Source organism: Littorina saxatilis, linkage group LG5, assembly GCF_037325665.1.
Source record: "Littorina saxatilis isolate snail1 linkage group LG5, US_GU_Lsax_2.0, whole genome shotgun sequence".
Lineage (NCBI taxonomy): Eukaryota > Metazoa > Mollusca > Gastropoda > Littorinimorpha > Littorinidae > Littorina > Littorina saxatilis.
Window position 1 is genome coordinate 61,761,602 of NC_090249.1, and position 23,176 is coordinate 61,784,777.

A 23,176-nucleotide genomic window follows, 5' to 3' on the forward strand; every position below is an offset into this window, starting at 1 on the left:
TTTCCGATTTTTAATGACCAAACTCACTCATTAGTTTTTAAGCCACCAAGCTGAAATGCAATACCAAACCCCGGCCTTCTTCGAAGATTGATTTGCCAAAATTTCAATCAATTTAATTGAAAAATGAAGGTGTGACAGTGCCGCCTCAACTTTTACAAAAAGCCGGATATGACGTCATCAAAGGTATTTATCGAAAAAAAGAAAAAAACGTCCGGGGATATCATACCCAGGAACTCTCATGTCAAATTTCATAAAGATCGGTCCAGTAGTTTAGTCTGAATCGCTCTACACACACACACAGACAGACAGACAGACAGACACACACACACAGACACACACACACACACACACACACACACACACACACATACACCGCGACCCTCGTCTCGATTCCCCCCTCTATGTTAAAACATTTAGTCAAAACTTGACTAAATGTAAAAAGAATAAAATACAAGAGTATTGAGTTCAGAAAAGAAGAAACAAAGTTGAACAATTAAGAACAAAATGTTTTGCATCTCTTGCCACTTAGGGGACTCGAACTCAAGACCGCCGGTTCTGGAGGCGAACGTCTTACCACCCCGCCATCGAGTTACACGAGATAAAGGCGTAAAAATTAAACCTTGAACTGCTAAAATAACTGTCACGTGCCCGGGCTCTCGAATCGAGCACTTATTGACTCGTCGGTTTCCCCGTTCGTATTTGTGTTTCATTACATGTAGTCGCGGTGCTGCCCATTGGGCATTACATTTTCACCAAAGTCGATGTTACAAAAACATAAAAAGAATGGGTAATTCTGGGGAAATTGTCCCGCTGGAAGTACTCAATAATTATGCAACTTTTTTATTTTTCGATTTATTACATCATCCAAAACGTTTGGAATGAGGAAAATGAAAAAAAAATACAAGAATAACGAGTTCAGAAGAAAAACAAATATTGCCGTGGAAGAGGATATAACCCGGGACCACGAATGTTATGGAAAACGATCGGGCGCTTTACCAACTGAGCTATTCTGTCGCACTGTAAGCGAGGAAGATTTTAACTTCAAATACCACATTAATTTTGAGTTCTCGTGCGTGGGCGATCAGTATTGACTCAACTCGAGTTTCCGAGTTTCTTCGTTCCTATTTATGTACTGTTCTCTTTATCTCACTGTTCGAGGCAAGTTCAGTTAATAACTGACCCTACGCTCCCGGCCACTTTGCATAAGTTCGGAAAGCAATATCAAGTAGCAATGACTTCAAGCGTGACCGACATTATTGCAACGAAATGCATTGATCAATCGCCAAAAGGCGCTGACGTCATTGTATGAAAGGATTTCTCTACCCATAATCCTCTATTCTCGATGGCATACAATGAACGACGATCTATGGACGGTTTATTATATAAAGGAAAGCAAGCGGCTAAAAACGGGCGTCGATCGAGCCAATGAACGGTGATGGCTACTTGTAGTATTTCATCCACTAGTGATTGTACCTTAATCAAGTCACACACGACACGATGTGTTGGACATCGCACCACAAGTATGGCAATTAATGACATCAAAGTGGGCGACTGGGCTTCATGGGGCTGCCTCTCTTCTGGGTTGGAAACAACAACAAGTCGTGTAGCCTTTTGTTTGTTAGGTATTATCCCTACGTGTTCATGACCTTCCCTGAAAGTTGAACGCGAGTCGATATGTGTGTGCAAGCATGCCAGACGGATTGAGCATGTTGAATGAGGGCCCCAAAGGGGGGGTATCATCACGATCACGGGAAGGGACATTTTAGCTTTCACGATCACAGTTACCTTGATTTTTGTTTTCACGATCACGAACACCTTGACGAATAATGGATCATAGAGTGATACAGCTGTGAAAAGTATACGTTGAAAATAAAATGCTTTGCAATAATGCCCATCACGATCACGAAAACAAATGACGATCACGATCACGAGACTTGATTTTTTTGTCATCACGGATCACGGGCAAAGTCCCATCACGATCAGAGAAATGGAAATTTCGGCAATCACGGTCACAGGAAGGTCAAAAATCGCTAATCACGATCACGATTTTAAACCCTTTGGGGCCCTCTTGAATGGGTTTTAACATCAACACAATCACCTCTTTCAAAATATACCACAGCGATTGACCCCCAAATCAACTTCGCTTAGAAATATTTTGTTGGTATATTGTCTGTGATATTATCAGAATGTGTTAAACCAAGTGTAGCAAATTAGAGAAAAATCTACCAGACAGACTTTATGATACAGAATTTTGAATATGATGACCGGGGCCGGTTGTCCGGTCAAGGAATTAAAAGTGAGATTAAATGTGCATGCTGTTCTCAGTGAGCGCTGTGTCACCATTCACTCATCTGACCGAGCTCTGGCTACTCATCATACATTCATAGCAATGTCGTCACTAAACCTGACCCTTGCAGGGCAACGCGCTCAACCATACAACACTTAGTGAATGGAAATTACCGTGTTTGTACGTGTGATTAAGCTACGATATTTTACAGTCAAATTAAGTTTACACAAAGTTTTTTATGTCCTAGAAGTTGTGTATAAATTGAGGCTTGCCCTGTTGTAAATCGAGACACCGTAATGTTAGATAAACAGTCAAGTCTTGTCCTGTCAGTCGTCCAAATAAAAGCGCGCAAACATAATTTTAATGTCACATTCGCAGAAATTGCTCGTGGGGTAAAAGGTAAGTAATGTAGTGTGAAGAAGTCAACACAATAACCTCAACAGATACACGAAACATTGAGTAACAAGTCACGGCAAGAATTGATGAACGACCAGTCAGGGACCCTAGACAAAATAATTTCGATTTACTGCGGGCCTGCAACATTTGCTGCGTTATTAGCGGAAGTTGGCAGCTTTGAGCGTCTGCTTTGTGTCACAGCCCGATGAGTCAGCCGGGATCGTGCGGATTCATCTTATTAACAGGGATACAACTACGGAGTTTGATATGCTAATGCACGAGAGTGAGAGGGAATTGGTGTGCTGAATGATTTTACCGGAAAATTGAATGAAGTCATGATTGCCACAATGGAGGCAATTCTCATTTGGAGCCCGACATGATGTTCCCTACCTTTCATACCTTGTCAATGAAGTCACCTTTCTGGCAGAACTCGAGTTAAGTCTACCAGACTGACTGCTATGACAACTCAACATAACTGGTTACTGAAAACAAAGTGTGTTTTGCCACACAGCGTCATATTGTGGTGAAAGCCGAGCTTTACATAAATGACAGGACGGTTGACAGGACGTTACGCACGCAACACTTAACATGTAAACACGCACTGCGGCCGGGGTTTACCCAGCCGCCTTGCGCTAGCTACATTAATTCATGGTGCTGAGCTTCCCCGGGGGAAACTAAGCACAATAAGCGCCTCTAACGGACTTACCGTTAAAGGCTGCAACTCGAACTTCCTCAGTCTCGAAGAAGGTCGAAGAGTTCCGGGTTATCAGGTGTTGTCTCGTCTGTGTCTCAGTTCGTTCTCCCTGTCTTACCCGCCACTGCGTGGCTTTACACTTCCGGTACAGGGGGAATCTAATGGAGTCGTCTCCCTTAGTCTAACAGGGAAATCGACATTCACCACATTCCTCCCCGTTTTGAAAAGAGGGCCCCTCAACTCGACAGCAGATGCCGTCCCGGGAAGGGGGCTCTTCTTTGGGACCGGTGGTGGTAGCCAGATGTCTTCCTGGGGACACTGCTAGGCATGCGGGCTCTATCCTCATACTTCCTCGCTCCGCTGCACATTGCCCAAGCAAGGTGTGCTGGGGGTATGCGGGTCTTCCTGCCACCGTGGACCAGGCACCTCGTCAAACCTGGCAGGGGAGCGTTGTGGACCAGGCACCTCGTCAAGCCTGGCAGGGGAGCGTTGTGGACCAGGCACCTCGTCAAGCCTGGCAGGGGAGCGTTGTGGACCAGGCACCTCGTCAAGCCTGGCAGGGGAGCGTTGTGCCTTGGAAGGGTACTTCATGGAGTGGTTTGAGGCGCAGAGAAGCGCGCATATTGCTGAGGGGACACTGCACTTGGGACGGCTAGTCCCCTGTAGTTCTCCAACTGCATGCTGCAGCCTTTCAGCTCAAGGCCTTTGCTTGGGCCGCCCAGTGTTGGATGGCACTACAGTACACCAGGGCATGTCCACAACAGTCAAGCGCAGGCTTTTGCACACGCCTATCAGACACCCACTTCCCCCAGGTGAAGGACGTCCCAAGGCGGGTTGTGCGCTTAACCCTCCTCCCCTTTCTAAAAAAAAACCAACAACCTCCACAACCACATTTCTAGGCTCTCGAACACACAGGGCCTACCCCGTAGCAACCCGCGTTCCCAGTTAGGTGCAGGGGAGATGCAACTTATTCCCACCCCTTGTAACGTGCCTTTTAGGGTAAGCGGCGCCAGAACCTGCCACCGTCCCTCTTTGATTGGAAGGGTTGTGAACCTCACTGAAACTGGGGGGACCAGAGGTTGCCGAGACATGTATGCCGAAACATACAACAAAAACTGACGACTGACACGCCCACCCAGATAGAAAATCGTGTCAGGGACTCCTATGTCCGTTAGGGCATTCCCTCCCGCAGAAACTCAGCAAAAAAAATAACACAGCTACATTTACGCCGGCGCAGGTTCTTTAGACGAACTTCTGACACCATTGTGGTGAAAGCCGAGCTTTACATAAATGACAGGACGGTTGACAGGACGTTACACACGCAACACTTAACATGTAAACACGCACTGCGGCTGGGGTTTACCCAGCCGCCTTGCGCTAGCTACATTAATTCATGGTGCTGAGCTTCCCCGGGGGAAACTAAGCACAATAAGCGCCTCTAACGAACTTACCGTTAAAGGCTGCAACTCGAACTTCCTCAGTCTCGAAGAAGGTCGAAGAGTTCCGGGTTATCAGGTGTTGTCTCGTCTGTGTCTCAGTTCGTTCTCCCTGTCTTACCCGCCACTGCGTGGCTTTACACTTCCGGTACAGGGGGAATCTAATGGAGTCGTCTCCCTTAGTCTAACAGGGAAATCGACATTCACCACAATATGGAAAGATACCATTGTACATGCAGATACGTAATTAAGCCAACACATGAGAGACTGAGTAATGTTAACCGACTATGTGCAACTTCCAGTGAATCCCAAGGGAACAAAGTCGTTTTTAATTTGACATCTTAGAGTTTACATTCCAACAGAATGTCCATATGACTCTTGATGCACAGAAAAGACACCAACACCACTAATGCTGTACATGGTACAGCGTGTCTACACTATGGTACAGCGTGTCTACACTGTGCACATTTTCCTGTGCTCTGTTCTGTCGGTGTCGTGGTTAGCTCTCCAAACTCCACAATGAAGAACAAAAAGCTTTTTGTTCATTTTTGTCTCATTAGGAGTGAGAAAAAAGTGATAGATAAAACGACACATGTTTAGCTGGCATGAAGTACTTTACTACTGAATGCATGACATCTGGCCAATCTTATGCCTTCTTGTCACGCACAGCCCGGACAAAGAAATAATTCCTTGTGGCTATTTATGACAGCAGCCCCAAGGTCCCGTTCTGTGTTTTAACGCCGCGTTTTTCTGGTCACGTGTACACGGCAATTAGTCTCCCGTTTCTCAGCAGCGAGATTTGGCGAGTTAAACGAGTGGGGCAAGAAAGTAGCGTTTCATATAATAATAGGAACTTCTCGCCGCGAGGAACACTAGGATTTGGCAAGAGTAGGCGAGAATGCCTGTGAAGGTGCTTGCTACACAAGAAAAAGGGCGGCTACACAGCTGCCAATCCGATTGACTGTGGTGTTGCTGTTTACCGATCAATGCCGACGACTCTTTTGGAATCAACAAATCGTGTTTAATTCTTGCCTGGCTTGTGACAAAATCGTTTCTTATAGTCCCTCGCTGTCTTGCAAAGCGAGGCGCTAGCCGCTAGTAAATCTTGCGTCAGGGCAGCAATTCCACAAATGTGGATGGCTCCCACGGTGTCACTTTTACATGACACTGTCGTCTTTGCTCGCGCATCAGCGAACGAACAGGCACCGATAACAATAACAGGCTTTCCTTTGATCCTGTTGTCCAAACCACGCGGCACTCTTCTCCAAGCGTTGCACACATTACAAACCGATCGGAAATGATTGCAACAATTTGTCGCAGCTCAATTCCCATGGTCCTGTATTAAATTTAGTTTCCCTAATTTGTGTTTTTACTTCTCCGCAGAGGCTCACACGAGACGAAAGTTTGTTTTATATGTCAAAAACTATGCTGTAACTTTGATTTCTTGCTGTGTATGCTTCTCCCATTTGGTATCTCTTCATACCGAGCCGGCAGACACCGTTCTCTCTCTGCTGGTGATACATAGCTAGAGGTGAAACTTTGTGGCTGATTTTGACGTTGTTGTGATTGGTGGTGACGATTGTGGTGGTAGCGGCATAAAAGAGAGAGAGAGAGAGAGAGAGAGAGAGAGAGAGAGAGAGAGAGAGAGAGAGAGAGAGAGAGAGAGAGAGAGAGAGAGATACGTTGTTGTGATTGGTGGTGACGATAGTGGTGGTAGCGGTATGAGAGAGAGAGACAGAGAGAGAGAGAGAGAGAGAGAGTGAGAGAGAGAGAGTGAGAGAAAGACAGAGACAGAGAGAGAGAGTGAGAGAGAGACAGAGAAAGAGAGAGAGAGATACAGAAAGAGAGAGAGATACAGAGAGAGAAAGTGAGAGAGAGAGAGTGAGAGAGACAGAGAGAGAGAGAGAGAGTGAGAGACAGAGAGAGATACAGAACGAGAGAGAGAGAGAGAGAGAAACAGAGAGAGTGAGAGAGAGAGAGAGCGTACGTGAGAGACAGAGAGAGAGATACTGAGAGAGAGAGATACAGAGAGAGAGAGAGACAGAGACAGAGATACAGAAAGAGAGAGATGTGAAATGTGTGATGGCTTGTGGTCATCCAGCTCAATATCTAAAGACGTGAAAATGATGTCAATATGTTGTGTTTGTCTGTCACCATTTCTTAGTCTGTCAATATGTTGTGTCAGTCTGTCACCATTTCTTAGTCTGTCAATATGTTGTGTCAGTCTGTCACCATTTCTTAGTCTGTCAATATGTTGTGTCAGTCTGTCACCATTTCTTAGTCTGTCAATATGTTGTGTCAGTCTGTCACCATTTCTTAGTCTGACAATATGTTGTGTCAGTCTGTCACCATTTCTTAGTCTGTCAATATGTTGTGTCAGTCTGTCACCATTTCTTAGTCTGTCAATATGTTGTGTCAGTCTGTCACCATTTCTTAGTCTGTCAATATGTTGTGTCAGTCTGTCACCATTTCTTAGTCTGTCAATATGTTGTGTCAGTCTGTCACCATTTCTTAGTCTGTCAATATGTTGTGTCAGTCTGTCACCATTTCTTAGTCTGACAATATGTTGTGTCAGTCTGTCACCATTTCTTAGTCTGACAATATGTTGTGTCAGTCTGTCACCATTTCTTAGTCTGACAATATGTGACCCTCCACCACGAAATGAGTCGCATGTCACCTTTGCATGATTTTCATATTTTTACATTTTCATAAAGAGTTTTTTATGCTCTATCCAGTGGTGAAAACCGTTTTAGAAAAGAGCGAAAACTGTTTGAGTTATAAGCCTGTGACTAAGGTGACCCTCACGCTGTTACCATACACTCTCCGGACTTATATCAAGCCTTGCGCAGAACCGCGCGAGGTGACATGCGACTCATTTCGTGGTGGAGGGTCACATATGTTGTGTCAGTCTGTCACCATTTCTTAGTCTGTCAATATGTTGTGTCAGTCTGTCACCATTTCTTAGTCTGACTTACCTGTTTTGCCCACACAGAACACAGACAAAGACAGTGACCATGGCGAGGAATCGCACCGGAATCTTCTCCGGACCTGCATGCAGCCTCCGCGGCTTCCGCAGAGACTACACCGAAGACGACGACGACGTCGGCGACGACAACGACAACGGAGGGCCTGAGGCGGCCGCCGCCTTCTTCGAGGCGTGTCCTCCAGACGCCGTTGGTCCGGGGGAGGATGGGGACCCCCGCCGTGACGTGGACAGTGACGAGGAGACGTACAGCAAGGGCAGGAAGAGGAGGTTCCACTCCAACAGCTCCTCCCAGTCCCCCTACCGCTCACACAAGTCCTCCCTCTCCCCGAAAGGCTCCGCCTCCTACTGTCAATCATCGGGAGACGAGGACAGCGAGGGGAAGGAGGAGGACGAGGATAGCCGAGACCACAACCACGACAAGGATAGCAGAGACCACAACGACCGAAAACACCACAACGATGACATCGACACCAAGTCAAGGCAAGGCAAATGTTAATTTAGTAAAACCCCAGGGGGTTACATGCAAAAAAACACGAGTGTACGTGGGAGTTTCAGCCCACGAACGCAGAAGAAGAAGAAGAAGAAACAAGTCGCGTAAGGCGAAATAACAACATTTAGTCAAGCTGTCGAGCTCACAAAATGAAACTGAACGCATTGCATTTTTTCCGCAAGACCGTACACTCGTAGCATCGTCTGTCCACCGCTCGTGGCAAAGGCAGTGAAATTAACAATCCAGAAAAGCGCGGTAGCGGTTGCGGTTGCGCTGAGGAGGATAGCACGCTTTTCTATATCTCTATTCTTTTTTACTCTCTGAACGTGTTTTTAATCCAAACATACCATATCTATATGTTATTGGAATCAGGAACGGATAAGGAATAAGATGAAATTGTTTTTAAATCGATTTCGGAAATTTAATTTTAATCATAATGTTTATATTTTTAATTTTCAGAGCTTGGTTTTAATCCAAATATAACATATTTATATGTTTTTGGAATCAGAAAATGATGAAGAATACGATAAACATAATTTTGAATCGTTTTATAAAAAAATGATTTTAATTACATTTTTCAGATTTTTAATGACCAAAGTCATTAATTAATTGTTAAGCCTCCAAGCTGAAATGCAATACCAAAGTCCGGCCTTCGTCGAAGATTGCTTGGCCAGAATTTCAATCAATTTTATTGAAAAATGAGGGTGTGACAGTGCCGCCTCAACTTTTACAAAATGCCGGATATGACGTCATCAAAGACATTTATAAAAAAAATGAAAAAAAATGTCTGGGGATATCATATCCAGGAACTCTCATGAAAAATGTCATAAAAATCGGTCCAGTAGTTTACCCTGAATCGCTCTACACACACACACACACACACACACACACACACACACACACACACACACACACACACACACAGACACACACACACACACCACGACCCTCGTCTCGATTCCCCCCTCTATGTTAAAACATTTAGTCAAGAAAGGTAAGTTGTTGGAAGGTTTGTTATTGACAACACAAAACAGATATTTCCACCCAGCGGTCTTTGAAGTGCACAGACAGACCAACACTAATTACACAGAAACAAGACGTTTCTAGCATCAAGTTCAGTCGCTTGCGGAGAAGACACAAGTGAGGTATGACGCAATGAAACTCTTTTCTGTGTGTTGAAAAGGAGCTCGACGTCCACCGCAAGCAGCAGCAAGACGGTGTGCATGCTGGGAAGTCGCGAGCTGGACGAGGAGGAGTTCTACGAGGATGGGTGGAAGGAGCTACCCGTGATCCTGCTTGAGGACATCCTGGTGTTGCTGAACCCCAAGCAGCGCCACTACGCGTCACAGGTGTGCCGGCCGTGGTACGAGATCTTCTACTCGCCCCGCGTGTGGGAGACCTTCGTGCTGCTGGAGAGAACGCTGACCAGGCGGCGCTTCAACCTCTACAAGGGCTACCAGCGGGAACTCTGCCCCAGGAAGACACAGGTCAGTGTAGGGGCCCGTAATTCTCTTCTGGTTGTGAAATATGGCAAGATTCTCTCTTTTCCTATCTATCTCTGTCTCTTTTCTTTTCTCTGTCTCTGTCCCTCTGTCTGTCTGTCTGTCTGTCTGTCTGTCGTCACCTAGTCTCTCAGTTTCTCTAACTGCATGGTCGGCGTATGCTGCCTGAATGGCGGGGTAAAAATGGTCATACACGTAAACATTCACTCTTGCAAAAACATGAGTGAACGTGGGAGTTTCAGCCCATGAACGTAGAAGAAGATCAAGAAAGTCTCGCCGCAAGATATCATTTATATGTGTGTTTTTGTCCTCTTAAGATCACCACTATAAGTTTTTTAGCTTGTTGTTGTTTCTAAATAAGCTCATTGTGCATTGTACCCACAACTGTTGAATACAACACTGTTTAACCCAATGTTCCGTCAGTCACAACAACTTGTTATGTGTCCACAACTGTTGAATACAACACTGTTTAAACCAGTGTTCCGTCAGTCACAACAACTTGTTATGTGTCCACAACTGTTGAATACAACACTGTTTAAACCAATGTTCCGTCAGTCACAACAACTTGTTATGTGTCCACAACTGTTGAATACAACACTGTTTAAACCAATGTTCCGTCAGTCACAACAACTTGTTATGTGTCCACAACTGTTGAATACAACACTGTTTAAACCAGTGTTCCGTCAGTCACAACAACTTGTTATGTGTCCACAACTGTTGAATACAACACTGTTTAACCCAATGTTCCGTCAGTCACAACAACTTGTTATGTGTCCACAACTGTTGAATACAACACTGTTTAAACCAGTGTTCCGTCAGTCACAACAACTTGTTATGTGTCCACAACTGTTGAATACAACACTGTTTAACCCAATGTTCCGTCAGTCACAACAACTTGTTATGTGTCCACAACTGTTGAATACAACACTGTTTAAACCAGTGTTCCGTCAGTCACAACAACTTGTTATGTGTCCACAACTGTTGAATACAACACTGTTTAAAGGCATATGTACGCGCTCCCGTGTTTACAAAGTGTAGTTTGCCCACAATCGATGTCAAATGCATCATAAGGCCATATAATGACGATATGTCGCAATGCGCGGACCATATACATGCATTACAGCTTGTTCTAGCCTCTGAAAAAGTGAGGATGTCAACAAAGACGCGGAGTTATTTCCCTTGCGTCAACGTTCCCTCTGTTGGCAAATCTATAAATAGGACGATCTAGATCAAAATAAAAATTCAAATATCTCAACATTTAAGGGGTCCTAGACCACAATATTTTGCAGGGAACTTAATTTAGCATGTCTCCAGCTGTTGGTAGAGCAATTAGCGTGTATATTCATCGAGTTAATATGCCTTTAAACCAGTGTTCCGTCAGTCACAACAACTTGTTATGTGTCCACAACTGTTGAATACAACACCGTTTAACCCAATGTTCCGTCAGTCACAACAACTTGTTATGTGTCCACAACTGTTGAATACAACACTGTTTAAACCAGTGTTCCGTCAGTCACAACAACTTGTTATGTGTCCACAACTGTTGAATACAACACTGTTTAAACCAGTGTTCCGTCAGTCACAACAACTTGTTATGTGTCCACAACTGTTGAATACAACACTGTTTAACCCAATGTTCCGTCAGTCACAACAACTTGTTATGTGTCCACAACTGTTGAATACAACACTGTTTAAACCAATGTTCCGTCAGTCACAACAACTTGTTATGTGTCCACAACTGTTGAATACAACACTGTTTAAACCAATGTTCCGTCAGTCACAACAACTTGTTATGTGTCCACAACTGTTGAATACAACACTGTTTAAACCAGTGTTCCGTCAGTCACAACACCTTGTTATGTGTCCACAACTGTTGAATACAACACTGTTTAAACCAGTGTTCCGTCAGTCACAACAACTTGTTATGTGTCCACAACTGTTGAATACAACACTGTTTAAACCAATGTTCCGTCAGTCACAACAACTTGTTATGTGTCCACAACTGTTGAATACAACACTGTTTAAACCAGTGTTCCGTCAGTCACAACACCTTGTTATGTGTCCACAACTGTTGAATACAACACTGTTTAAACCAGTGTTCCGTCAGTCACAACAACTTGTTATGTGTCCACAACTGTTGAATACAACACTGTTTAACCCAATGTTCCGTCAGTCACAACAACTTGTTATGTGTCCACAACTGTTGAATACAACACTGTTTAACCCAATGTTCCGTCAGTCACAACAACTTGTTATGTGTCCACAACTGTTGAATACAACACTGTTTAACCCAATGTTCCGTCAGTCACAACAACTTGTTATGTGTCCACAACTGTTGAATACAACACTGTTTAAACCAGTGTTCCGTCAGTCACAACAACGTGTTATGTGTCCACAACTGTTGAATACAACACTGTTTAAACCAGTGTTCCGTCAGTCACAACAACTTGTTATGTGTCCACAACTGTTGAATACAACACTGTTTAAACCAGTGTTCCGTCAGTCACAACAACTTGTTATGTGTCCACAACTGTTGAATACAACACTGTTTAAACCAGTGTTCCGTCAGTCACAACAACTTGTTATGTGTCCACAACTGTTGAATACAACACTGTTTAAACCAGTGTTCCGTCAGTCACAACAACTTGTTATGTGTCCACAACTGTTGAATACAACACTGTTTAAACCAGTGTTCCGTCAGTCACAACAACTTGTTATGTGTCCACAGCTCTGCTTCATGCGGGTGGGCTGCTTCTTCAAGCGTATCGTGGTGACCCCCATCAGCGACTACTACAACCTGTACGAGTTCCTGCGCGTGCTGGCCGCCTACCTGGAGTACTACAGTGACTTCCCCATGCCCCTGCTTCACACATTCCGCTTCACCTTCGCCTGTGAGAGTCGCGGCGTCAACGGCGTCGCTGTCATCGGCACAGGCGGCAACATTCTCGACAAGGTCAAGGTGAGATGCGTAGCCGTGAAATTAGTTTTCGGTTCTCTCCCGAAGAGCGAAGTTGATGGTGGACTTCGACTCTTATTATCTCTGGGAGATTGAAGTATGAGTGGCCTTAAAATCAGAGTTTGGTTATCTCTGAGAGTGAAGTATGAATGGCCTTGGAATAAGAATTATATCTTGGAGAAAGAAGTATAAGTGGCCTTAGACTCAGAATTATATATATTGGAGAAAGAAGTATAAGTGGCCTTAGAATCAGAATAATCTTTTGGAGAGGGAATGGATACATGGCCTTAGAATCAGAATTTTGTTATCTCTCGGAGAGGGAAGTATGAGTGGCCTTAGAATCAGACTTTTGTTATCTCTCGGAGAGGGAAGTATGAGTGGCCTTAGAATCAAACTTTTGTTATCTCTCGGAGAGGGAAGTATGAGTGGCCTTAGAATCAGACTTTTGTTATCTCTCGGAGAGGGAAGTATGAGTGGCCTTAGAATCAGACTTTTGTTTTACATATCTCGGTTAGTGTAGTAGAGTTGGCCCTAGAATCAGAATTTGGATAACTCTTGGGTAGTCCAGTATTCCAAAGTGTTCTTGGAATCAGAGTTGGAGCTACTGTTGACGGATCTTCGACAGGCGTAGTGTTTCTATGTTGTTGCGATTTTGTAGCCAGCGTACCGCGCTCAACAGTCACAGGGCCACCTACTACAGAAAATCTGACAGCGCAGAAAAGATGACTCTGTCATCCAAACGAGAAGATCCCTACGACTATTTTCCATCAGACCGCCATATAGGTAGCCGTACGGTACTACGTCTTTGGACGACAGTGTTTTGAATCGACAAAAGATAGTCATAGCTGGTCAATATATAAACATCAAAGATGCCAGTGACTGCAGAAAGGTTGGATAATCGAAAAGTTGTCTATGGTGTCTAATATGTCTGTATGAAACTGTCCATTATACTTTAAATTATGGTAGTTGCAATGAAGGTGTGTTAAAACGCATTTGTCTATTCTGGCCATTTTCTCGTTGTAATTTGGCTGAGCTGAGAACAGTGAACAGACTTCAGTGTAACTAAAACCTGATTTGTATGTTTGACACGTGCAGTACCTGTTGGGCACCATGCAGCAGATGCGCCACCTGGCGGTCAACCAGTTGTTGCTGGACGTGGAGGAGGTTCCTGGTCTGCTGGCCGCTGCTGCCAGACACTGCACGGAGTCTCTGTTGTCTCTGGAACTCCTCAACTGTTCTAAGGTATGTACTGGCCCTGGGGTTTGTGTCACTGACACACACTGCACCGAGTCACTCTGCTGTCTCTGGAACTCCTCAACTGTTATAAGGTATGTACTGGCCCTGGGGTTTGTGTCACTGTCACACACTGCACGGAGTCTCTGTTGTCTCTGGAACTCCTCAACTGTTCTAAGGTATGTACTGGCCCTGGGGTTTGTGTCACTGTCACACACTGCACGGAGTCTCTGTCGTTTCTGGAACTCCTCAACTGTTCTAAGGTATGTACTAGCCCTGGGGTTTGTGTCACTGTCACACACTGCACGGAGTCTCTGCTGTCTCTGGAACTCCTCAACTGTTCTAAGGTATGTACTGGCCCTGGGGTTTGTGTCACTGTCAGACACAGACTGCACAGAGTCTCTGCTGTCTGTGGAACTCCTCAACTGTTCTAAGGTATGTACTGGCCCTGGGGTTTGTGTCACTGTCAGACACTGCACAGAGTCTCTGCTGTCTCTGGAACTCCTCAACTGTTCTAAGGTATGTACTGGCCCTGGGGGTTGTGTCACTGTCAGACACTGCACAGAGTCTCTGTTGTCTCTGGAACTCCTCAACTGTTCTAAGGTATGTACTGGCCCTGGGGTTTGTGTCACTGTCACACACTGCACGGAGTCTCTGTTGTCTCTGGAACTCCTCAACTGTTCTAAGGTATGTACTGGCCCTGGGGTTTGTGTCACTGTCACACACTGCACGGAGTCTCTGTTGTCTCTGGAACTCCTCAACTGTTCTAAGGTATGTACTGGCCCTGGGGTTTGTGTCACTGACACACACTGCACCGAGTCTCTGCTGTCTCTGGAACTCCTCAACTGTTCTAAGGTATGTACTGGCCCTGGGGTTTGTGTCACTGACACACACTGCACCGAGTCTCTGCTGTCTCTGGAACTCCTCAACTGTTCTAAGGTATGTACTGGCCCTGGGGTTTGTGTCACTGTCACACACTGCACGGAGTCTCTGCTGTCTCTGGAACTCCTCAACTGTTCTAAGGTATGTAGGCCTACTGGCCCTGGGGTTTATGTCACTGTCAGACATTGTACCGAGTCTCTGCTGTGTCTGGAACTCCTCAACTGTTCTAAGGTATGTACTGTTTTATAATCATGTGTCGGAAGCGCTACTGCCAGACAGTCAGAGAATTCCTTGCTTTCTCTTGAACTTCTCAGTTATTGTTTTTGTGTCAGTCTCTGGACCTGTACAAGTTAAGTGTGTCAGTCTCTGGACCTGTACAAGTTAAGTGTGTCAGTCTCTGGACCTGTACAAGTTAAGTGTGTCAGTCTCTGGACCTGTACAAGTTAAGTGTGTCAGTCTCTGGACCTGTACAAGTTAAGTGTGTCAGTCTCTGGACCTGTACAAGTTAAGTGTGTCAGTCTCTGGACCTGTACAAGTTAAGTGTGTCAGTCTCTGGACCTGTACAAGTTAAGTGTGTCAGTCTCTGGACCTGTACAAGTTAAGTGTGTCAGTCTCTGGACCTGTACAAGTTAAGTGTGTCAGTCTCTGGACCTGTACAAGTTAAGTGTGTCAGTCTCTGGACCTGTACAAGTTAAGTGTGTCAGTCTCTGGACCTGTACAAGTTAAGTGTGTCAGTCTCTGGACCTGTACAAGTTAAGTGTGTCAGTCTCTGGACCTGTACAAGTTAAGTGTGTCAGTCTCTGGACCTGTACAAGTTAAGTGTGTCAGTCTCTGGACCTGTACAAGTTAAGTGTGTCAGTCTCTGGACCTGTACAAGTTAAGTGTGTCAGTCTCTGGACCTGTACAAGTTAATTAAGTGTGTCATGTTCACTGGTAGCACTCCAGAGCTGCTGCGTGACACTGTACGTGTTCTTTGCTATCCCTGAAGCTTATTTAATGTTCTAGTTCAAGTATCAGCTTATAACTGTGCGTTCAAATTAAATGTATTTTGTGTGTGTAACCGCCTGACACTGCTAGGCAATGTTCCTTGTTTTTGTAAGGACAATAAAATTGACAGTGACAGTGAGTCCTAATCTCAACAGCCATACACTGCATTGATCCCCTTCACAGATGCACTGTCAGAAGCTTAAAAATGTGTCTCTCCTCTCCCCTCAGATCCCGCTCCCGATATGCGAGGTGACGCAGTTCGTGCAGCTGGTCAAGCTGAAGCTGTCGCCGCAACACCTGAGCGAGGAGGTCATCCTGCTGCTGGGCGGCACGCAGCTCCGTCAGCTGCACATCGTACAGGACGCATACACCTGTCCCTGCGACCCAGTGCCGGGCGAGGCCTGGAAGCTCTTCAAAGAGATGGCGCCCCACAAGCGGGTCTTCCTCGAGATTGAGGGGCTCACCAAGACCCCGCTCATGCTCCAGCCGCACGCGCCGGTCCGAGGCGTGATCTTCCGCACGCCGTACCACCGCCTGCAGCCCGAGCTGACCACGTGGCTGGTGGAGTACTACGGCAAGTACCTGGAGTACGTCGTACAGGAGGCGCTGCCCAGGAACCACGGCTCGCGCAAGTTCCACGAGCGTGCTGACGCCAGCTTCCTGAGGCTGGTGCGCGAGTGTCCCAAGCTGCACACGCTGGTGATCAGGGAGCGGATCTCACTCGCCACCCTGCTACTGCTGGCCAAGGAGGGCAAGAAGCTGAGGTGGTTCATCGTGCGCAAGAACGCGCTCATCAAGAAGTGCGAGTGGCCGCGCGCCAAGAACTGGACGCCCGACTTTCATCGCTGGCTGAGGACACACGGGAGGAACTACGACCTGGCCTTTGACCAGGTGCCGCGCATCCTGGGCTACAAGTGGAAGCCCTACGTCGACAGGACCTTCAAGCACGTCAGGCTGCACATCGAATAACGCCCCGACACCATGGCTTGGGGGATGTTTCCTTCTGCGGTCTCGTTTTGCTCCAGAAACTGGACACGTCAGGCTACATATAGTGTGAAGCTATAAGAGCTGACAGGATGGCTAGGAGGCTGTCACAGTTTTGCAATGGACACTCTACTGATCAGGCTAAAAGCTGACAGGATGGCTTAAAGGCTGTCAAAGTTTTGCGCTGCACGGGAAAAGCCTTGTAAGTTGTATCCCTGACACGGGTGGCTTGGAGATATTGCTCTGCGGTCTTGATTTACAACAGACACAATCGAGTTTGCACAGCGTACATAGCGACTGCTTTGCCTTGAAGACTCACTGTCACACGCATCTCGCCTTTTGTCAACCTACAACTGATCATGCAAAGGCTCCTTCTCCGGGACAGCAGAAGCTTTGCTTGCAATTTGTGCACAATATTTTACGACCAGGTGAAAAGAATTCTTTATTTGACCTTGAAGCACAAAAAGGTGTGGTATGGGCCAAGTGGCTTGCTTTGGAGAACAACCTGACTGTGTCAGAGGAAACATGACTTGCCCTGACAGAAAGTGGCGTGCACATCATGTAAATACTTAGAACTCCTCGTGTTGTCTACACCGTGTTGCTCCTTATCCAAACCCTAGACAGTGTCCAGTGTCCAGTGTGTGCCCTTCCATTTTGTACGGTTTGAGAGCACCACCCCTGAATCAAAACACCTGACAGGAAGAATTTAACCGTTCATTAAATGAATTACAGCCTTTTTCAGAATTTTAACCCTGGTTGTTTTCATCACGAAAAGTTTACTTCATCTTGTACTTTTGGTGTACTTGGAGATGAAATGACAGTGCTGATTACCAGAAAGGAATGAGAGTGTAAGGATAAAGTGATACGTGAAGTGCAAGGCATTTTGGAGCGTAATCCAGTATTTGTGATGACAGTTGTTGCTTTTTAATTCGTTGTGCAATATCATGTGTGTTACCATGCCTCACTGGCAAGTTATTGTTTGATCTTGCCGGAGGACACAAACTGTGGATATTTGTGTGTGCAATATGTGTGCGTTGCCCTCTCTTCCTTTTATTACCGAAGATAACTTATTTTAATGTTGGACTAAGTTGAGGATTTAGTCTTATGAATACTCGGACTGAGAAAAAGAAAGAGAAACTCTATATGAGTCGGAGATCCAAATGAACGTAGATCGACAGAGGGTTGAAATACAGATAATCAGTTGTGGGATTGGAACAGTACAATGGTACCTACCTACCCCACCCCAACTTCATTCCCCTTCCATTTTCACGCTATTGCTGTTATATTGCTTTACTTGTGAATGTGTTTGTCAAGCATTGTAATGTTTTATTGTGCTTCTGTGCCTTCTGCATGCTGCCATAGTGCCCTTACTGCTTTCAGTCGCAAACTTAAAGAGCCTCAATACCTTGCTTCCAATCGTTAGGAAAGTTATGGCACTCTTGTTGCTGCCTGGCAAAACATAGGTTTGAAGAACTAGTAACAGAAAAACTTGAGGCTAGCAGAGCCAGTGACAAGAAAATGTCATGTTTGCAGAACAGAAAGCCTTTCATTCTCCCCACTGCACTTCATTTCAAATGATCCTCAGAGGAGGAGTATTGGGCTCCATTGTCTCAGTGTATTCTGTCCGTCTTCGTGGTGCTTTATACTGTGTAGGCTTACTCCAGAAACGTAAAACAAAACATCCTGAGTTGTCGAACGTGTGACCATTTTATGATACAGGCATGCAGTTTTATAACCTTTTGATGTGATCTCTATGGTTTAAACGTATTTAAAATTGTTTCATAACTCTCATATTTTGTAGAACAATCCTACCCACAACGAAACAATTTGTTGAATGTCCATTCATTTGCATTGAATAGATATTGTTTCCCGTATGTCTTGTGAAGTGACATAAATTCATCACAAACAAAAATGTATTGGTTGTTTAAAGAAACATGTGGTTTGGTGTGCTGCGAAATGAGTTACTGTGTTGGGAGTGGACTTATTGACACTCCCGAGAAAGTTTGGTTTGTTGAATTATTGTAAAAAGAGATTGCACGGAAAAATAGGCATGAACTGTCAGTAAAAATGAAGATGTAAATTTGTATTGTTTTGTGAAGCGCTTGAAATTGTGAGAAGAGCTTGTTGAACCAATGGGTTGCATCAACAACATGCATTCTTCATTGGCTGCTTGTTGAACCAATAGGTTGCATCAACAACATGCATTCTTCATTGGTTGCTTGTTGAACCAATAGGTTGCATCAACAACATGCATTCTTCATTGGCTGCTTGTTGAACCAATAGGTTGCATCAACAACATGCATTCTTCATTGGTTGCTTGTTGAACCAATAGGTTGCATCAACAACATGCATTCTTCATTGGTTGCTTGTTGAACCAATAGGTTGCATCAACAACATGCATTCTTCATTGGTTGCTTGTTGAACCAATAGGTTGCATCAACAACATGCATTCTTCATTGGTTGCTTGTTGAACCAATAGGTTGCATCAACAACATGCATTCTTCATTGGTTGCTTGTTGAACCAATGGGTTGCATCAACAACATGCATTCTTCATTGGTTGCTTGTTGAACCAATAGGTTGCATCAACAACATGCATTCTTCATTGGTTGCTTGTTGAACCAATAGGTTGCATCAACAACATGCATTCTTCATTGGTTGCTTGTTGAACCAATGGGTTGCATCAACAACATGCATTCTTCATTGGTTGCTTGTTGAACCAATAGGTTGCATCAACAACATGCATTCTTCATTGGTTGCTTGTTGAACCAATAGGTTGCATCAACAACATGCATTCTTCATTGGTTGCTTGTTGAACCAATAGGTTGCATCAACAACATGCATTCTTCATTGGCTGCTTGTTGAACCAATGGGTTGCATCAACAACATGCATTCTTCATTGGCTGCTTGTTGAACCAATAGGTTGCATCAACAACATGCATTCTTCATTGGTTGCTTGTTGAACCAATAGGTTGCATCAACAACATGCATTCTTCATTGGTTGCTTGTTGAACCAATGGGTTGCATCAACAACATGCATTCTTCATTGGTTGTTGTTAAACCAATGGGTTGCATCAACAACATGCATTCTTCATTGGTTGCTTGTTGAACCAATAGGTTGCATCAACAACATGCATTCTTCATTGGTTGCTTGTTGAACCAATAGGTTGCATCAACAACATGCATTCTTCATTGGTTGCTTGTTGAACCAATGGGTTGCATCAACAACATGCATTCTTCATTGGTTGCTTGTTGAACCAATGGGTTGCTTGTTGTTGAAATGGAATGTTGTGTGGTAGGTGTTGTCTGTACAGACACAGTGTAGAATGCATTAGTGTTGTGAAACTATTTGATTTGATTTTCCCTAAATGAATCAGTGTTGTCATGTTTCCAGATGTTTCCTTTCATCGGGTCTATGTAAATCACTTTCATGTGTTGTTTCCAAATGTTTTACTTTTGTTAACCTAACTATGTGTTGGTTTGTTTCAGGTTTGTTTTGCTAAATTCACAGCATTTGTTTCTGTTTTATTTGGGAAAATATTTCAGATTGTATGCCATCTCACTTTTTCTCCTGTCACTAATATAAGAAAGGCATTGGACAAATGGCTAGGCTTTTGTTAAACTTTGACTCTTACTCGCATTGCCTAAACATGTGTGACTTGAACCAACATTGTTTTACTGCTAAAGTTTAATGTTATTCTTTAACAATGTGAGACATTGAATTATATTAATTGTTACCACAACTTGCAGTACAAATGATCAACGATGCAAGAGGATGCAAGAATACTTTTGTACCAGAAGCATGAACCAACAACATGCAGCCTGCCTTAAATAAATTTGTGTCAAAAGAACACTGTGACTCAACAAAAGAAATGTTCGGTGTTGCCTCAATAAGACAGCCTAGTGTAAACTTGTTTAGTATTATCAGAAGACTGTAGCCCGGAAAAAACCCACTGTATGTCGTGCAAAAGAGCGCTATCAACTGCTGTAAAATTGCTTCGTAAATACTATTAAACATTGTTGGTGTTGCTAGAACAGTATGTCACACGCTTTCCTTCTTTGCCACTACTGAAGCAAACGTGTGCAAGATTGTATGTTACACGCTTTGGAGCATGTGCAAGAACGGATTCAAACTCGAAATCGTCCCTCCAAAAGCCCCAAAATGCACACACGACTTTTATTTCTCCTGCTGTTATCGTTTCCTCTCTTTACAAATTCTTCAACGCTGAGAATACTGAAAACGGCATCCCAGACGACAGAACTGTTTCCATACGCGAATTTAGCTGCCCTTGGAAAGTGGCTCGCTCACGAGGCTTGTTAGTCTGAATCTAGAAGGACAGAGTTATGAACATAGATGACAAAGATCCCGGAAAGAACAAACATTTCGCGGATGCAGACACAGAAAGACGTCATGAAGATTGCGATGCTTCAAAAGATACAGACTGTGACGATGACTGTGACGTCATTCACATATACCGAGACGTAACTCATAGTTGTTCGGTCACTTTCGTCAAAAAGTAGATCTCTCCACAATGGCTTCTCCTGTGTTTAGGTTTATCAAGCCTGAGTACGCAAAACGTGTTTGTTCTCTCCTCTGTTGAAGCTGTGAGACATAAATGCTATTCCGACTTGGTCGTGTGACAGAGTTTTCTTCCACACTCGATTAGCTGATGTCTAACTCAGCCTGACGGCTTCGTTAGACAATCAACGTAATCTCGTGTGGAAGAAAACGTCTGTCACACGACCAAGTCTGAATAGCAGGTAATATCTTGCTGTAAACATGTTCAGTATTGTCCGAGCACTATATATAGTCTGATCTGAACACGCTTTGAGTTGCTAGACCACTGCAGTATTTTGTTTGTACGTTAAGTATTGCTGAAACAATGTGGTCTACTGTCAATATGTTCAGTCTTGTCAGACAACTGTACTCTGCTGTCAACAATGTTTATGTTGCAAGAACGTTGTACTGTGCTGTAAACATGTTTAACGATGCCCAAAAACTAGCTTTCAGGAAATATGATGTTCAGGTTTGCAAGAACACTATAGTGTTATGTGAACATGTTGCCAGAATGCCATCTATCCTGCTGAAAATAGAGTGGTTTTATCAGAGTACTAAAACCTGTTGTAGACAACCTTACCTGGACACTATGGCCTATTCTGAACATGGTTGGTGTAAGCAAAACACTGCTTGCCCAACAACCTTACCTGGACTGTATTACCTATTGTGAACATGGTTGGTGTAAGCAAAACACTGCTTGCCCAACAACCTTACCTGGACTGTATTACCTATTGTGAAGATGCAATGTGTAGGCAAAACACTGGTTGCCCAACAACCTTACCTGGACTGTATTACCTATTGTGAACATGCAATGTGTAAGAAAAACACTGCTTGCCTTACACAAAATTACATTCTTCAAATAATGTTTAGCGTAGACCGAGAAGAAACCAGAGAATAAGATGGATGTTGAATCGGTCTTGTATGACCTCCTGGGTCTTGTATGACCTCCTGGGTCTTGTATGACCTCCTGGGTACTGGAGATCAGAAACAACAACAACAAACAACCAATATTCTTAGGCCAAAAAAAAGAGGTCTGTTTACGGTAACATAGGGTGAAAAAATAGGGTCGGTAGGTCGGCTTTTTTTCCATTTTTTTTTTCTTTTTTTCTTCTCCCCTCTCTATGATGTTTCACAGTTCATTTCTTCTCATCAATCCCTGTTTTTGCCCAACATAACTATAAACAGTACTTTGAGCTTACCTCCCTTCTGTCGTCTGCTGTTTGAGCGCAAACAGCTCTATTTTGGATGCGTTTTTTTGTTTTTTTTCAGACGATCCAAAAAAAAGATTAGGGTCGGGCCTAAAAACTAGGGTCGGTCGGGTTACCGTAAACAGACCTATTTTTTTTTGTGCCTTATCAAACAAACTTCAGTGTCAGAAGTCATATTTTCAGTGCAATAATTGTGATAAATGTGCACAAAACTTTCCCGTTTTAAGAAAGGTTCATTAGTTTTGTGTCAAACGCCGACATGAAATCATTGTTTCTCAAGCGTTATTTTAAATTTGCTTTGGGTTTCATGCAGGTTATAAATGTGTCACCATGAAACATCATGTCCTTGTTAACATGTGTCACCATGAAACATCATGTCCTTGTTAACATGTGTCACCATGAAACATCATGTCCTTGTTAACATGTGTCACCATGAAACATGTCCTTGTTAACATGTGTCACCATGAAACATCATGTCCTTGTTAACATGTGTCACCATGAAACATCATGTCCTTGTTAACATGTGTCACCATGAAACATCATGTCCTTGTTAACATGTGTAACTTCTTGCAAACGTCA

General features: G+C 44.1%; 2 protein-coding genes and 1 long non-coding RNA gene across 3 annotated transcripts in view; 2 read left to right on the top strand and 1 right to left on the bottom strand.

Annotated features, from left to right (window-relative positions):
- The window catches only part of LOC138967838 (protein starmaker-like), a 19,444-nt gene extending 11,149 nt beyond the window's left edge, over nucleotides 1-8,295 (top strand). Inside the window, exon 2 of the mRNA XM_070340496.1 lies at nucleotides 7,806-8,295. Within this exon, the coding sequence (XP_070196597.1) occupies nucleotides 7,828-8,295 (468 nt within the window). The 5' untranslated portion in view covers nucleotides 7,806-7,827. The remainder of the gene's footprint in view (nucleotides 1-7,805) is intronic.
- Nucleotides 8,296-9,482: 1,187 nt separating this feature from the next.
- On the top strand, nucleotides 9,483-17,342 carry LOC138967655 (uncharacterized). Its single transcript, XM_070340292.1, has 4 exons — nucleotides 9,483-9,776; nucleotides 12,520-12,750; nucleotides 13,843-13,989; nucleotides 16,078-17,342. The coding sequence occupies exons 1-4, from the start codon at nucleotides 9,513-9,515 to the stop codon at nucleotides 16,816-16,818; spliced, it is 1,383 nt and encodes a 460-aa protein (XP_070196393.1). The 5' UTR covers nucleotides 9,483-9,512; the 3' UTR covers nucleotides 16,819-17,342.
- A 4,718-nt stretch (nucleotides 17,343-22,060) lies between these two features.
- On the bottom strand, nucleotides 22,061-22,880 carry LOC138967656 (uncharacterized). The gene is made up of 3 exons (XR_011456009.1): nucleotides 22,741-22,880; nucleotides 22,166-22,401; nucleotides 22,061-22,098 (listed from the first exon to the last, which is right to left on the bottom strand). It is a non-coding gene; the product is annotated as an uncharacterized lncRNA (long non-coding RNA).
- Between the last annotated feature and the right edge of the window lie 296 nt (nucleotides 22,881-23,176).